Source organism: Setaria viridis, chromosome 9, assembly GCF_005286985.2.
Source record: "Setaria viridis chromosome 9, Setaria_viridis_v4.0, whole genome shotgun sequence".
Classification (NCBI taxonomy): Eukaryota; Viridiplantae; Streptophyta; class Magnoliopsida; order Poales; family Poaceae; genus Setaria; species Setaria viridis.
Window position 1 is genome coordinate 50,966,649 of NC_048271.2, and position 14,717 is coordinate 50,981,365.

General features: G+C 49.0%; 4 protein-coding genes across 4 annotated transcripts; 2 read left to right on the forward strand and 2 right to left on the reverse strand.

Moving 5' to 3' along the window:
- Nucleotides 1-162: 162 nt before the first annotated feature.
- On the reverse strand, nucleotides 163-1,066 carry LOC117836157 (MFP1 attachment factor 1). Its single transcript, XM_034715535.2, has one exon. It carries the CDS (start codon nucleotides 854-856, stop codon nucleotides 437-439), a length of 420 nt encoding a protein of 139 aa, XP_034571426.1. The 5' UTR covers nucleotides 857-1,066; the 3' UTR covers nucleotides 163-436.
- A 2,005-nt stretch (nucleotides 1,067-3,071) lies between these two features.
- LOC117839744 (uncharacterized) lies at nucleotides 3,072-7,625 on the forward strand. Its single transcript, XM_034720151.2, has 15 exons — nucleotides 3,072-3,418; nucleotides 3,539-3,636; nucleotides 3,757-3,857; nucleotides 3,959-4,037; nucleotides 4,236-4,296; nucleotides 5,144-5,190; nucleotides 5,303-5,395; nucleotides 5,562-5,652; nucleotides 5,989-6,037; nucleotides 6,239-6,355; nucleotides 6,430-6,577; nucleotides 6,727-6,819; nucleotides 6,913-6,981; nucleotides 7,132-7,174; nucleotides 7,267-7,625. The coding sequence occupies exons 1-15, from the start codon at nucleotides 3,361-3,363 to the stop codon at nucleotides 7,365-7,367; spliced, it is 1,248 nt and encodes a 415-aa protein (XP_034576042.1). The 5' UTR covers nucleotides 3,072-3,360; the 3' UTR covers nucleotides 7,368-7,625.
- A 364-nt stretch (nucleotides 7,626-7,989) lies between these two features.
- On the reverse strand, nucleotides 7,990-10,679 carry LOC117839743 (G2/mitotic-specific cyclin C13-1). The gene is made up of 8 exons (XM_034720150.2): nucleotides 10,148-10,679; nucleotides 9,334-9,566; nucleotides 9,171-9,252; nucleotides 9,002-9,078; nucleotides 8,790-8,820; nucleotides 8,558-8,710; nucleotides 8,320-8,454; nucleotides 7,990-8,238 (listed from the first exon to the last, which is right to left on the reverse strand). The coding sequence occupies exons 1-8, from the start codon at nucleotides 10,673-10,675 to the stop codon at nucleotides 8,167-8,169; spliced, it is 1,311 nt and encodes a 436-aa protein (XP_034576041.2). The 5' UTR covers nucleotides 10,676-10,679; the 3' UTR covers nucleotides 7,990-8,166.
- Nucleotides 10,680-11,136: 457 nt separating this feature from the next.
- LOC117835794 (protein VACUOLELESS GAMETOPHYTES) lies at nucleotides 11,137-12,188 on the forward strand. Its single transcript, XM_034715115.2, has one exon. It carries the CDS (start codon nucleotides 11,637-11,639, stop codon nucleotides 12,186-12,188), a length of 552 nt encoding a protein of 183 aa, XP_034571006.1. The 5' UTR covers nucleotides 11,137-11,636.
- The last annotated feature ends 2,529 nt before the right edge of the window (nucleotides 12,189-14,717 follow it).

Below are 14,717 nucleotides of genomic sequence, written 5' to 3' on the forward strand. Positions count from 1 at the left end.
ATAATAATCCATAGATGCCACTGCCAGGTTGATTTTGCACCTGATTCCTACTGGACTACACGATTACATTTCAAACTCAACGATCAGAGTTCAGAACGAAAATGTGGCTGTAAACGCGCTTGGTAATTCAGACCCGTTCGGCCTCAGGGCATTGCTCGAGGCTAGCAGATAGAGACCAATGCTGCATTGATCTGCAAATCTTAGGGACAGATATCCCGGGTGTATCTTGACACGCATCACAGCAGACGAACGGAACATAATCCTTGCTCAGAGACACAAATTGCAGGTAAAACACAGCACGCACTAAAGAAAGCTATTCATCGATCGAAGGACAGGAACTGCATAGATGCAGACCAAAGCCACAGGCTACATCAGCCTTCACACCAATTCCAGATGCAGGAAAAATAGAAAACGCAATGGCTGCCCGGGGCAGCGCTCACGCCGCCTCGCCCTCAGCCGCGGCGGGGGCGGCCTCCTCCGACGGCGCCTCTGCCTTGGCGTCCGCGGCGCGGGACTTGACGAAGTCGAGGAGGCGGCGGCTGACCTCCTTGGAGTAGAACTGCAGCGCCTCGATCCCCTCCTCCACGGATGCGGCGGCCCCGCCTGTGGCGGCCGCGGCGTCGAAGGCCTCGGCCTCGATGGCGCGCGCCGCGGGCTCGGCGTCGGCGGCCGGCACGGCGCCGTAGCGCTTGCAGAGGATGGTGTCCCCCGCGAGCGTCTCCACCAGGCGCCGCACCACGGCGTCCCGCGTGCGCTGCGTCGGCGGCCAGATGCTGAACGAGAACGCGGCGGCGGACTGGTCGCCGGGGGCCGAGGGGGCCGGGGCCGGCGCGGCGGCGAGCTCGTCGGTGGCCATTGGCGTGGAAGCTTCTGGAAGCTGGAAACCCTAGGGAGGGATGGGTATGGACGGAGGCGGGGGGAATGGGGAGCTCGATCCGTTCGGTACTGGGCTGCGGCCTGCGGGGATTTAAAAGCGGTGGCGTGGCTTCGGTGACGCGTCCTTGTAATTGAGGATTTGTTCGGGTATTGCGGTGGCTTCAAGAAAGGGAAGTGCGATGCGATGGCAATCGACAACGAAACGGCCAGAGCCATTATCGATCGGTTGGTGGCTCCAACTCTACTCATTATCAGATCGGGTGGTGGCGAGGCTTCGATGCTCGTTTCGTTTGCTTTGACCAATCGTTTCCCCTTTTTTTTCTCACGGTTTGAATTTGAATTCCAACGTTCAGATCAGATCGTCGTAAATGGTAGGAAATCGGGATGAATGCGGGTAAATATATGGATTCGGTGAGTTGGCAATGTATAGTCGTGGATATTCCTTTTCAATTTGAGTTTTGAATTTCAAGTTTTCAACGTTACGTTCCATCCGGGAATGGTAGGAAATCTTGATAAATGCGAGTAAATGCTGCGTTCTGAGTGGTGATGTCCAATAAATTACTGAATCATTTTCGGATCTCTGTGTTTTTTTTGTTGAGATTAGAGTATTAGACTATTCGAGTGGCAATTTCTTTCCCGTTGGCAGTAGCGCGAACGCTCGACGTGCCGATCCCACCGGAGGCCGGTGGCCATCACAACGCAGCAGCGACAGCATTGGGCCTCGTTCTGTACGCTCTCGTACAGCCCCTGCCTGTCTGACTCTGACGGCCGGGGTGCCGGGCCGAACCTGCCCGAGCTCCGCCGAACGCCGTGCACTCGGCCGCCGCCGCACACCCGGGCGATCGCGGCTGCGGGCCGTGCAGGTCGCAAGCCGCATCACGGTCGGGTTCACGTCCTGCCGTCTCTCGCGGGCCGCGTCAGCCTCGGTGCCTCGTTCCCGTGGACGACCTGCATCCACTGAGCGACCGCACCGTACCGGACGGACCATGCTGCCAGTGCCGCACACCTCCACGCCACGCGCACCTGCTGACATGCAGCCTGCAGCCGACGGCTGCGCCTGTTGTCTTGTAGTGTCGGTGGCGCAAGCTGGCAGCATCCGCTTCTGGCTCTGCTTGTCCGACGATTTTCACCGCACTCGCCGCTGCTCCGGCATGAGCCTGAGCATATGCGCGTCTGAGACCGAAGGCGGAGCCATCTTGTTTTCCGTTCTTGATCGGGTTTGGTGATCCTAGCAAGTTCCTGGATGCTGTCACAGCTTGTGGCAAGGTAGCTTGAGGTTTAAGCGCCTTTTTTTCGCAGGATGACAAATGTTGCGCGTTTGGTTGTTTGATAAGATTTTTTGAAAACCCGTGTCCTACATCCTGGGGTGAGCAGATGAAGGCTGAGGGAGTGAGGGTTGGAAATTCTTATTAAAAAAAATGTTTTGTTTAATTTGCATGAGCTGATTTAAAAAATAATGAGATTCTGTTCGATTAGGCACACAATCGCGGGGGTTCGATCGCCCCTCCTTAGATCATTGGCACGTAGATGGAAGTTGCAATCATCAAGAGGCAGAAGAAGCAGTGGTTGCAATCATCTCACTAATTATATATCTATTAATAATTCCTAATAGAAAGAACACAGCATGGCACCTTCAAAATGAAAAAGTAATGCTAACCTACTCAAATCTCAAAGGTTATTTGCGAGAAGAACCATAGACTCTATAATCTGTACTGAGACAAGAATCTTTAGGTTGGAACTTTATCAGGGTGGCGTCACTAACCTCGGTGAGTTCAACAAGTTGCTCGAACAAAATTTCAAAGGGCCTTAGCTACTATATAAATGAATCTACGCCTAGTATAAGTGTGAGATTCTTTATAACACGTCAAAATAAGCGGTACTGGATGATCGCAGTTCTACGATGTCGCAGAAATTCCTCGCTTAACTCGTACCCATCCAGCAGGACAATGGCATTTTTCCAGATCTCGCCCAACTCTAACCCGGTACACCCTGCCGGTATCCTCGCAAACTCCACCCGGGATATTCCGTGCAACCTCAGTTACCCGCTCCGTTCCCCGACGAAAAGCTCAAGATCCGGACGTACATGCCACGCCTGAGGCCTGACCGCCTGACGCCTCGCCACCCAGAGAAGAAGCTTCCTCTCGCCGTCGGCCACCGGTATCCGCGCCCGTCCAACCCCGCGCCCGCACCCCGGCGCGGCACGGATCCCACCGGCCCAAGTCAGAACAGCAGCTGCGCCCGGAAATCGCCCGCCTCCGCTCTGCTCCGCCCACCAACACACACGACACCGCTGCCCTCCCTCCCGCCTCGCTGCCCACCTCCTCGTCGTCTGATCGCCATCGCCTCGGCTAGAGAACCCGCGGTCCACGCTCCCCTCGCTCCAAATCCCGTCGCCATAAATCTCGCCACGCCCTCGCCCGCGCGCCCCCCTCCTCTCTCTCCCCATCCGTCCCCCCGCTCCCGCTCCGCCGAGGAAGAGCAGCCATGGCGGGCTCCGAGCAACGCGTCGTCGCCGTCATCATGGTTGGCGGCCCCACCAAAGGTCAGTACAGCTGCTAGATCTGCGCGCCCACTGGGAGACAAACCCCTCACCTCGCTGCGCGCCGCGCGAACTCGCTTGCCTGATGGATTGGCGGCCCTGGTGCCGCTTTGTCTGGTGCAGGGACGCGGTTCCGGCCGCTGTCGCTGAACGTGCCCAAGCCGCTCTTCCCGCTCGCCGGACAGCCCATGGTGCACCACCCCATCTCCGCCTGCCGCCGGGTAAGCCGCCGCCAATTCCTTCGTCCCCTCCTCCTCTGTGGAATCGTGGTGCGTTCGTGTGTTGCTGTGCGCGCGGTTTTTTTTATGAGAGATGAGCTTTTGGATACCGATGCTGTGCAGATCCCCAACCTGGCGCAGATATACCTCATCGGATTCCACGAGGAGCGGGAATTCAAGCTCTATGTCTCGTCTATCTCCAACGAGCTCAGGATCCCCGTCAGGTTTGTTTCGAGCCCTGCTAGCTGTTTGCTTCCGGTGGGTTGGCTTGTGCGCGATTGGAGATTTGAGAGCAGTGCCATTGAGAGCGTGTTGTCAATTCTAGGTACCTAAGAGAGGATAAGCCGCATGGGTCTGCTGGAGGGCTCTACAGCTTTAGGGATTACATCATGGAAGACAGTCCGGTAATGCCTTATTGATCTAGCTCGATTGTCAGCTTGAATTGTGAAATTGGATTAGATATTTAGATTTATTTTCTAGGGTATTGTTTGCCGATTCAGAACATATGCAGTTGCTGGGATTTTGTATTACATTGTTAAGTTGGGTTGATCAAGAATTCTTCATCCTCTAAAGCTTAGTTTTTTTTTCTGGTGGTTTTGCAGTCACACATAGTTTTGCTGAACTGCGACGTCTGTTCTAGCTTCCCCCTGCCCGACATGCTGGGTAAGTTGCCAAGTAACTGAAGTATACTCTCCCAGCATTTTATCATGTTGGTTCGCATTATCAGTTTGGTGATGATGTTTCATGATCTTAGACGCGTTCCTCTAACCACAAGCATGGTTAGTGTAATAATTGAATATCATGAGCTTGAGCTTTGCTGTTCAGAACTATTACTGAATCCAGTTGTCATCAAGGTCATGTCTGAAACTGTTCTTGTGCCCCTGATGGAGTGTAGTGTGAGCAAGTGGTAGGAGGTGTAGTGGGTTAGTGTTGAATAAAGCTGAACCGTGGGGCTTCTCACTGCTAGCTTATTTTTGACATAATCATTGGTTACATACTTAAAGTGATGCAATCGCCTCTGATGTACCTATTGTAGATTACGCGCTGTTCAATCTTGTGGTATGGCAGTTGTACGTCTCACTACTTAATTTTAAAGTATCGTATAGAGCATATATGATGACAAAATGATCGGTCATTATGGGAATAATAGTTAATAAGTCTGGTATTCAATTTAGTTGAGCGTGTTTTAAACTTACTTTAGTTGCGCATATTCAATTAACCATTGGATACTAAATTCTTTTTCACAACAGGGTAGACTTTCCATTTTCATTCATCCGAATTCATGAATATCTATCTCTGACATAACTCAGAATATGAAACAGATATCTTAGCTTCTGAATTTTTGTGAACTAATACTTTTCTGTATAGCTGCACAATAACTTGTGAACTTATATTGATGTTCCATCTATAATTCTGTTCATTGATAAGATGGACCATCTGCATAACTTCTGCAGTGTTGGTCATTATTGGATACCAACAGCTAAATTTTTCACTGTTCTCGCCATTGCAGAGGCCCATAAAAAGTATGGAGGAATGGGTACTTTACTAGTCAACAAGGTACGATAATACTATTCTGAAACATTGCAGATTAATCTGGTCTTTCTCATGCATATTTGTTACTCCTAATATCATCCCACTTGTAATAGTATATGCTTACACATTAAATCAGGTATCTGCAGAGTCAGCAAACCAGTTTGGCGAGTTGGTAGCTGATCCTGAAACAAATGAACTTCTGCACTATACAGAAAAGCCTGAGACTTTTGTGAGTGCAGTTCTGCTCTTTGTTGTTTAATTTGCTCCTCTATATTTTTAGTTGAGACTTTGCATGCCATATTTGGATTTAAATCAATCGCAACTATTCACAAGTAATGGTTCTCAATGAATAATTAGCATAGCTGATGGCACTGATGCAGTTTATCTATCTGTAGGTGAGTGATCTCATAAATTGTGGAGTATATATATTTACTCCCAATATCTTTAGCGCCATTGAGGATGTCTTAAAACAGAAGAAAGACAGAGGTATTGTCTGCTGTTATCTATTATGGCTTCTTCCATTGGAAATGTATGTTATTGTTTAAACAGAACATTCTTGTTTATTATATGTCTTCAAATGCTAACATATCTTAAAGAAGTAGATGAGTAGATGTAAAATACCATCTTTATTTTTGTTGCAAGTCACATGGAAAAAGTATTATTTTCTTCACCTATATTGATATTTTTAATTGTTAGTTCTAACACGGATGTTCTAAAATGTGCTGCTTGTAGTAGATATTCTAACTTGGTCTTCTTAGTTCCCTTGATTGACACTTTATATTTCCACCATAAAGCTTAATCCCTTAAATTGCTACATTTCAGCAAACTTGCGCCGTGTATCTAGCTTTGAAGCTCTTCAATCAGCAACCAAGTATGTGTTTGTGATATATTCTTCTATTCATGTTTATGCACATATTCTTATTACAAAACTTGTTTGGCATACAGTTATTACCTTTGGCTTCTCCATTTTTGTTGTGGTTCATTAAAAACTTGTAGTTGATAGCACTGCCATAAATTCAATTACAAAGTATTTATTGCTATGTAAACCATCTTATAAGTTTAATGCCAACAGGGCACTTCCAGCAGACTTTGTTAGGTTAGATCAAGATATTTTATCCCCTCTAGCGGGAAAGAAGGAGCTGTACACATACCAGACACTCGATTTTTGGGAACAGATCAAGACCCCAGGGTATACAGATATTTTTTTATCCTGCTTTTCTTTATATTGGAATTTCTGACTAACCATTGCTTCATCTTGAGTAGGATGTCTTTGAGATGCTCTGGGTTATATCTTTCTCAGTTCCGCCGTACCTCTCCTCATCTTTTAGCTTCAGGAGATGGCATAAGGACTGCCACTATTGTAGGCGATGTGTACATCCATCCATCAGCCAAGGTTCATCCTACTTCAAAGGTAATGTCCGTTTCATCTACCTATTTTGTTCAGATTGTCATAGATCATGTTCAATTGGTTGTTGTTGACTGATACTGAAATGCTTAAACTTTTTAATAGGAATGTATTCAAGAGACGAAATGTAGCTAACCCTGTAACTCTGTAAACAGATCGGTCCCAATGTCTCTATATCAGCAAATGCGCGTGTTGGAGCTGGTGCCAGGCTTATCAATTGCATAATTCTGGATGATGTTGAAATTATGGTTAGTTTTCTTTTTCTCTGTGCCAAGTGGTAAACCATATTTAGGAAATATCTCATAGTTGTTTTCTTTCTTTCTTTTTTGTTTGTGTATCAGGAGAATGCAGTTGTTATACATTCAATTGTGGGGTGGAAGTCATCCATTGGAAAATGGTCACGTGTACAGGCAAGCTTTTCTCTTTATCATTCATTTTTATCCAGTTTCAAATTTAATGAATCCTCATTTTCTATAAATCTTAATAACTTTACCTTAGAACAATTTGTCAAGATAACATCAGTTGGCTTAATGTAAATATAACTTCTGTTCTGAATTCAGGGCGAAGGTGATCACAATGCCAAACTTGGTATTACTATTCTTGGTAAGACCCAAACTGGACAATTTACTGTTGCTTTCACACAGAAATCTTGGTGATCATTTCGTTTCTGGAATTGACATCCTATATTAACGCAGGTGAAGCCGTTGATGTTGAAGATGAAGTAGTTGTAGTTAACAGCATTGTGCTCCCAAACAAAACTCTCAATGTCAGTGTCCAAGAGGAGATCATCCTATAACGGCCACCATTTTTTTTCTGTTTATTCCAAATAAGGTCTGAATACCAATCACGTAGTTTCTGTTTATTTGTTCTCACCACATAAGCTTCCGTTAGATTGAGATTATTATTAGTCTGTATTTGTACCCTTCTTGCAGCGTGATACGGCACAATCTTCATGACTTGTTAGGTTGGCTAGTGTGGTGATGTAGAAAATGTACAAACAGTGATGCCATTTTTGTCGAGAATGAACACTTTACCATCAAATGTCAGTTGTTCACCTGCTTGTTGTCCTTTGGAGTTTGGATATCCTAGTCATCAGGTGACGCCATTTTTGTTGAAAATGATTCAATGGACACTTTGCTTTTAAAAGTCAGTTGTTTGCCTGCATGTTGTACTTCCGAGTTTGCAACACCATTTATTTTCATTCTTACTAAGCTAATGCAAAATAGCACTTAGGCCAATTGTATCTTCAGGTGGGCGCATAATTACATTATCCAATGCGCTTCTCTATGTTCACTGCCTTTCAGATAACATATATGCCACACGGTTCGTCAGTGCTTTCAGAGCATTAATTCAGTGAAATGTGCAGACAATGCTACTGGTTTGGTTGTAGTGCTAACCTCTGTACAAAAGCGCTTCAATTGCGTACCAAAATACCAATGCGTACTGCCAATGGGACGGGAACGGTAAGACCAGTAGCAGCTATTTACAAAGTTGGGAATGACACATTTCTTGACCGATTTAAATTATCCTATGACCAAAATATTTTCAGCATCACTTGCAGAGTTACTCCAAAAACATTCTCCAGTCTTCAAGCTTCACTTATTGCAGTCTTCAAAGAAAGATGCAGGAATTTCTTGTGGCGATACCATTGTCGACACACACCCGAACTGTAAACATGTTTAAGCAGACAAATTTTAACAGAATACAGCACGCAGAAAACAACAACAAAATTGAGATAATGGATGTACCTTGGGGTCCTCGTACTTCTCTCTGATTGCTTTCTGGTCCGGGCACCGGATGCTCAACTGCAGTTCATGTATGATGAAAATGGATTTCTGCAGATCAAAGGCTTTATATCCCGTGTTACGTTGAAGCGTCAAGTTCTGGAAAATCACGCACAATAAAGTCAGAAAAAAGAGGTGTACAAACTAATGTCAGAAAAGTATGCAGCTTAGATACAGTTGACAATAAAGGCCATGTTCTTACCCAAGGATGAGTTCTTGGGCGGATTGTGAACCTGGCTACAAACAGACAGGCAGCAGCAAGTACTGATGGTAGATAGCTTATGCAGTCATAGTCCAGCAAGCTCAATTCTGCGAGATAGCTACACATGGACTCCAGTTTTTCGCTGCTTGTGCGCTGAACTTTCAAGGGAAAAAATAGATTAACAAAAGAATATATAGGAAAGTACAAGTGGATACTCCAAAAGTACACTTACATTGCCTCCACGACATGAAGCTATGAATCGCCTACAGCAGATAGTTGTCAAGTATTAGACTCTGAAATTTGTTAGCACAGTAAGGCAATAATAGGATTATCACAAGATTTATGCAACACAATTCACATATGTCGACCCCTTTTACATTACCAGGGGAAGTTATGTGAAATGTGAAGCTCGTTCTAAGTCAAAAAAAAATGAAGAAGACATACCGTAGAAATGTGGTTACAGTGGGACCCCCAATCTCAAAGTTAAGAGATTTCAGTAAGTCAGCCTCCATCTTCACCACCTTTATTGCACATAAAACAGAAATGTGTGCCTATGATCCATGGCCCAGGGGAACTAACTAAGAAATGGAAAATTCAGCAGAAGAGAGGCTACTTGCTGTTTGGTGTAGGTGTTATCCGTAATGTCTGTGTATTTGTTCACCTTCATCTTAGAAGACTCAATTTCTTCATATTTGCTGCACCATTCCAAATATGCAGCTCAGAGAATAGTTTTACATGATAAACAAAAAGGGTAAACAAACAGTTCAGTCCCGTACGCAGCAAGGAGTAATGCAGTGACACCCAGCAGTTGCAGCTTGTTCCGAGTAACGACATTCATTGTGAGGAAGCGGTCAACATATGAAACTGCAAGGTAAAGAGTTTCTGCCTGAAGCTTGAATTCGTCAGCCACTTCTACCAACCAGTCCACAAGGACAGCCCTCATTTTGGGGGAGATGGCTTTCTGGATCTTCTGAAAATAGTCAGGACTTGGCCTCCTCAATGGTTCAACCTAACAATCTCAACAAAATAAGAGAGTCACACCTAAATGGCTAAAATTCCGCATCTCAATTGATCAAAGGACAAAATCTCTTGCATTTTGTTCAAAACAGTGCTAGTAAGTTCAGTAAATTAAGATGACACGGGTCCTGAAGCAGTCACAAACTGTAGGTGGGCTGAAACATAAGCCAAGATAATGGAATTTAGCTCCAAAGAGTCATTTTCTTTTGTGAAGCCACAACCTGTCGACCTACACTCCAGAGTCCAGTCTGGGACACTTATCATAGCTGCATTAGCAATCCTAGTTAACCACTTACCTAGCCAGCAGCAGCTAAAGCCTAAAACTAGACAAAATGAACATTTCACTCCAATGAAATTAAAATCACATATTGCCCAATCAAATCAAAGTATCAAACCGACCAAATCTGAGCACTCAAGGCTACAGCATGATCACGCCTCCTCAAATGCCTCCATCACATCAGCTAGCATCACACATTCACAGCCCTAATCAACCAAATCCAAGCACCAAATACGCCCACGCGCAAGCTCCCCGGTCTCAGGGGGAACAAAAGGTACTAGTCGAGAAACCCTCACCTCCAACGACCGGAGGTACCGGTCGATGTCCGCGTGGTACGGCGCAACGGCCGCCTGCGCCGCGCCTGCGTCCTGCCGCTTCGGGTCCAGAAGGCGGGCCACACCGGCCCCGCGCGCGGCGTCCCCATCCTCCCGCCGCTTCCTCGCATCCTCCGCCTCGGCCTCCGCCCGCGCCGCCGACCGCGTCCTCGGCTTCGACGGCCGCGGCGCCGAGCCGCCATCCGTGTCCCGCCATTCGTTGATCGGCAGCTCCACCAGGGCCTTGCGCTTCCCTTGCGACCGCCGAAGAGGCGGCGCCGAGTGCGCGGCGTTCTCCTTGCTCTCCATCACCTCCGGCTCCGGCTCCGGCTCCTGACGCTGCTGCCGGTGGCGATGGCCGCCCGGATCCGTTCCGCCGGTCGCCTTGGGTCTCCGCTGGGGTTTGGGGGGTTTTGGTCCGGGCGAATGAACGAATGAGGCGGCGTTCGTTCCGGGGAAGCTTGATGCGGTTTGAATTTTGGGGATGGGCTTATGGCGGGCACGGGGCATCCGCAGGCCGAAATGCGCCAATGCGCCATGTTCACCATGACACACACACGGGGGACGTAGCGGTGTCACTGACTCGTTGGGCCCACATGAAGCAAATAGGAAACGCGAAAGTTCTGGAGAGGTCCTACAGTTTTTCCAGCCGGGAATCCCGATTCCTGATCGCACAGGCGATCGAAGGAATACTGGTTCTAGTTCCTATGAAATTTTTTGAAGATTATAGTTCTATGAGAAAATTTCGTATGTGAATTTTTGGAACAAAGGAATTTATCTATGAAACTATCTCAAAATTCATATGGAACATGAAGCTATATGAAATTTGGAGGAAACGGAACATGAGGCTGGACTTTATGGGAACTTCCCTTTGGATTCACGCGTCTTTACTGTGTTGCATCCATAGGTTACTTTAGAAACTTTTCTGCATTTTGAATTCATATAGCACTGCAAGTTTGTTGCACCCCCATTCCTGTATTTTCTTTTCTATTCATACTATGCTTTTAGAATACTGTATTCCAAAGGGACCTAGAATACTTCTTCAGATTTGTGCACACTCATACGATACATGTCGGACTCTACATGTCGTACAAGATAACGTGTTGCCGTGTCCCGCGTGCATCCCATACGAACGAGATGAAGGCCGCGGAGAAGATGGAGAAGTGCATGAACAGCAATGCTGCTGCGTCGGCCTCACCCGCACGTATCCAGAGCTTGCAAAACTGCCGTGGCACGACCGCACGAGGGGCGTCGACGCGTCGTTCGACGAGCAAGAACAATAATGAACCCAACCTATCGGTTCCCCGACCTGAAGAGACGCCGCGGCCAGCAGAAAGGGCGGAGCCTGCTCGTCTTCCACCTCCTCCGATTCCCGGAGCAGAGTCAGACAGCCAGCAATCACCTCGCCATCATCAGTTAAATATATACAAGAACACATCAGTTAAATATATACAAGAACCCAATAATCGCCATGCCCAAGACGATCCGGTACGACGCCCACAAGGAGCACCCGCTGGTGCTCGTCGACATCGGCGGGAGCAGCGGCGGCAATGGCCGCAGCTTCACGTGCGATGGCTGCGGCTGCCGGGGCGCCGGCCCCCGCTACCGCTGCGGCGCGTGCGACTTCGACCTGCACGAGCTCTGCGCGACGGCCCCCGGGACCGCGTGGTTCTTCTTCCACGGCCAGCACCCGCTAGCCCTCGAGCTGGCCGTCGAGGACGGCGGCGACGGCAGCCCTCGCCACTGCGACATCTGCGAGATGGACATCCACGGCATGCACTACCGTTGCCGGCCCTGCGGCTTCGACGCGCACCCCGTCTGCTTGCAGCTGCCCGGCGCCGCCGTCTCGCCGCTGCACCCGGAGCACCTCGTGATGCTCAGCGTGGGCGGCCCCGAGGAGTGCACGCGCTGCGGCGCCGACTGCGTGTGGCGATACCGCTGCGGCGTGTGCGACGTCAACCTCCACCCGAGATGCCTGCTGGGCACTGATGAGACGCCGCTCAACATCCCCAGGAGCAACTAGATCCATAAGAACCATGAGTTCTCAATGTTAATAGGATAAGGTGTAGGATGACCGGTTCCTTCGGTCAGTTAGATCTTGACATAGTCTTTCGGCTACCACGACGTCCGTTATTGATGGACGTGAATGGTATGCTTGTACGTGTATAAAACACACCTGAAATGATCAATACAATATGTCGATTGCCTCTCTCCCTCTTTCATGGTATCAGCTTAACCTTCGATCATATTCTTGCGCTGCTCTTTCTGCAACAATGGCTCACAGCCCTTCTTCCTCCTCCGGCGCCTCCACCGTGGGTGCCCAAGATCTCAACCCCTTCCACGTTGCTGCACCCATGCCGATAGCCGCCTCCACAGTTCAACTTGTGAACATCCGTTCCCATGTGCCTGAGACAACTCCAACTACTCCGCCTAGAGCTCCTTCTTCGAACTGACCTTCCGCAAGTTCGGCATCATTGACCACGTCGACGGCACGGTTGACGCCCAACTCCACCTCCACGATGTCGAGTGGACGCAGATCGACCACTACATCATCTTCTGGATCTACCTCACCATCTCCAAGGGCATCCGCGACATGGTGTTCCAGCGCCGACTCCCTCTAGGTGGCGGTGCACGGCCTCTTCCTCAAAAACACCATGCAGAGCGCCGTCTATGTGCTACAGGACTTCCACAGTCTGTATCAAGGTGAGCTTAGCATCACCGATTACTACTGCCAGCTCAAGAAGTTGGCCGACACGCTAGGCGATGTCGGCCATCCCATTAGCGATCAAGCTCTCGTCGTCAACACCTTGCGCAGCCTCAACTCCAAGTTCAGCTCCGCCATCAACGTCCTCCGCACCATCAACAACCCTCCTCCGACCTTCCTCTATGTGCGCTCCTACTTGATCCAGGAGGAAACGCGCATTGAGTGCACCCACAAGATGGAGGCAGCCACGGCTCTTCTCGCTGCCGGTTCCACTACTCCCACCGGCACGCCGTCTAAGCCGCCGTCCTCGACGTCGACAACGCCACACAGCTACTCCCCCACCAAAGGTGGCGGCGACCATAAGAAGAAGCGCAAGCAGGGTGACGACCGTGGCTGCGGCACATCCACGCCGTCGACAGGAACACAGGCGCCGATGCAGTGGAACCACGCCAACAACCCATGGACAGGCGTTGTCCAGGCATGGCCCATGCCGCAATGGCGCACCACAGGCGTTCTCGGCGCCCGTCCCGGTGGTAGTGGCAGTGGATCCCATGCCCTGATGGTGTCTGGCAACACATCAGCTCCACCTAACAACAACGTCGTGCACGATCTTCTCACCGCACTCCATGGCCAACAGTTCAACTCCAACAACTACAACGGTGGCGGCGACACCGGCCCATCTTCTCATGTGGCAACACACCCTGGTATTCCTCACAACCGTCCGCTCTCTCACAATTCTTCTCATATTATTGTCAGCAATGGCGCACCTCTTCCTGTCACTCACACCGGTCACATCTCCATTCACACGCCTAAGAACCCAATTCAACTTAAAAATGTTGTTGTTTGCCCCTCTTTGATAAAGAATCTAGTCTCAGTTAGATCTCTAACTCGTGATAATAATGTGGAATTTGACACTTTTCGATTCTCTATCAAGGATCTGCAAACGAGGACGGTGCTCCTCCGATGTGGTTCTGCTGGCGACCTCTATCCACTCCGCCCCAGCACTGGCAACCACACCAACCACAACCTTCATGTTGACAACACATCCGCGCTCTGGCATGCTTGCCTCAGCCATCTGGGCAATGCCCCCCTCTCTAGTTTACTTGGCAATTTCAATTTCTCTTGCTCATGAACGGAGGACCACACGTGCCATGCCTGCCGTCTTGGCAAGCACGTGCGTCTCCCGTTCACCAGCTCAAATAATGTTGCACCTTCACCTTTTGATTTGCTTCACTGCGATCTATGGACCTCGCCTATTTTAAGCAATTTTGGATATCGATTTTACCTTGTCATTCTCGATGATCATACTCATTTTGCTTGGACGTTTCCGTTACGGCACAAGTCTGATGGTTTGCCCACTATACTATGCTTTCATGCTTATGTCAAAATACAATTCAAAGCTAACATCCGCAGCCTTCAAACCGACAATGGCAAGGAGTTTGATAACCACGACCTAAGCTCGTTTCTCTCTACACACGGTATCATCCTGCGCCTCACGTGCCCATACACTTCGCAGCAGAACGGCCGTGCTGAGCAGGTCCTCCGCACACTCAACGACAGCGTCCGCGCACTCCTCTTCCACGGTGGCGTTCCCCCAACGTTCTGGCCTGACGCGCTCGCCACAGCCACATACACGCTGAACTGCCACCCCTGTCGGCCACGCAACAACGCCACTCCCTACGAGCTTCTCTATGGGCACGCTCCCACCTACGATCATCTGCACATATTTGGGTGCTTGTGCTACCCAAACTTGGCCGCCACTACTGCACACAAGCTCGCGCCACGCTCCGTCGCTTGCGTGTTCTTGGGCTACCCTGCGGACACGAAGGGCTATCGCTACTATAATCC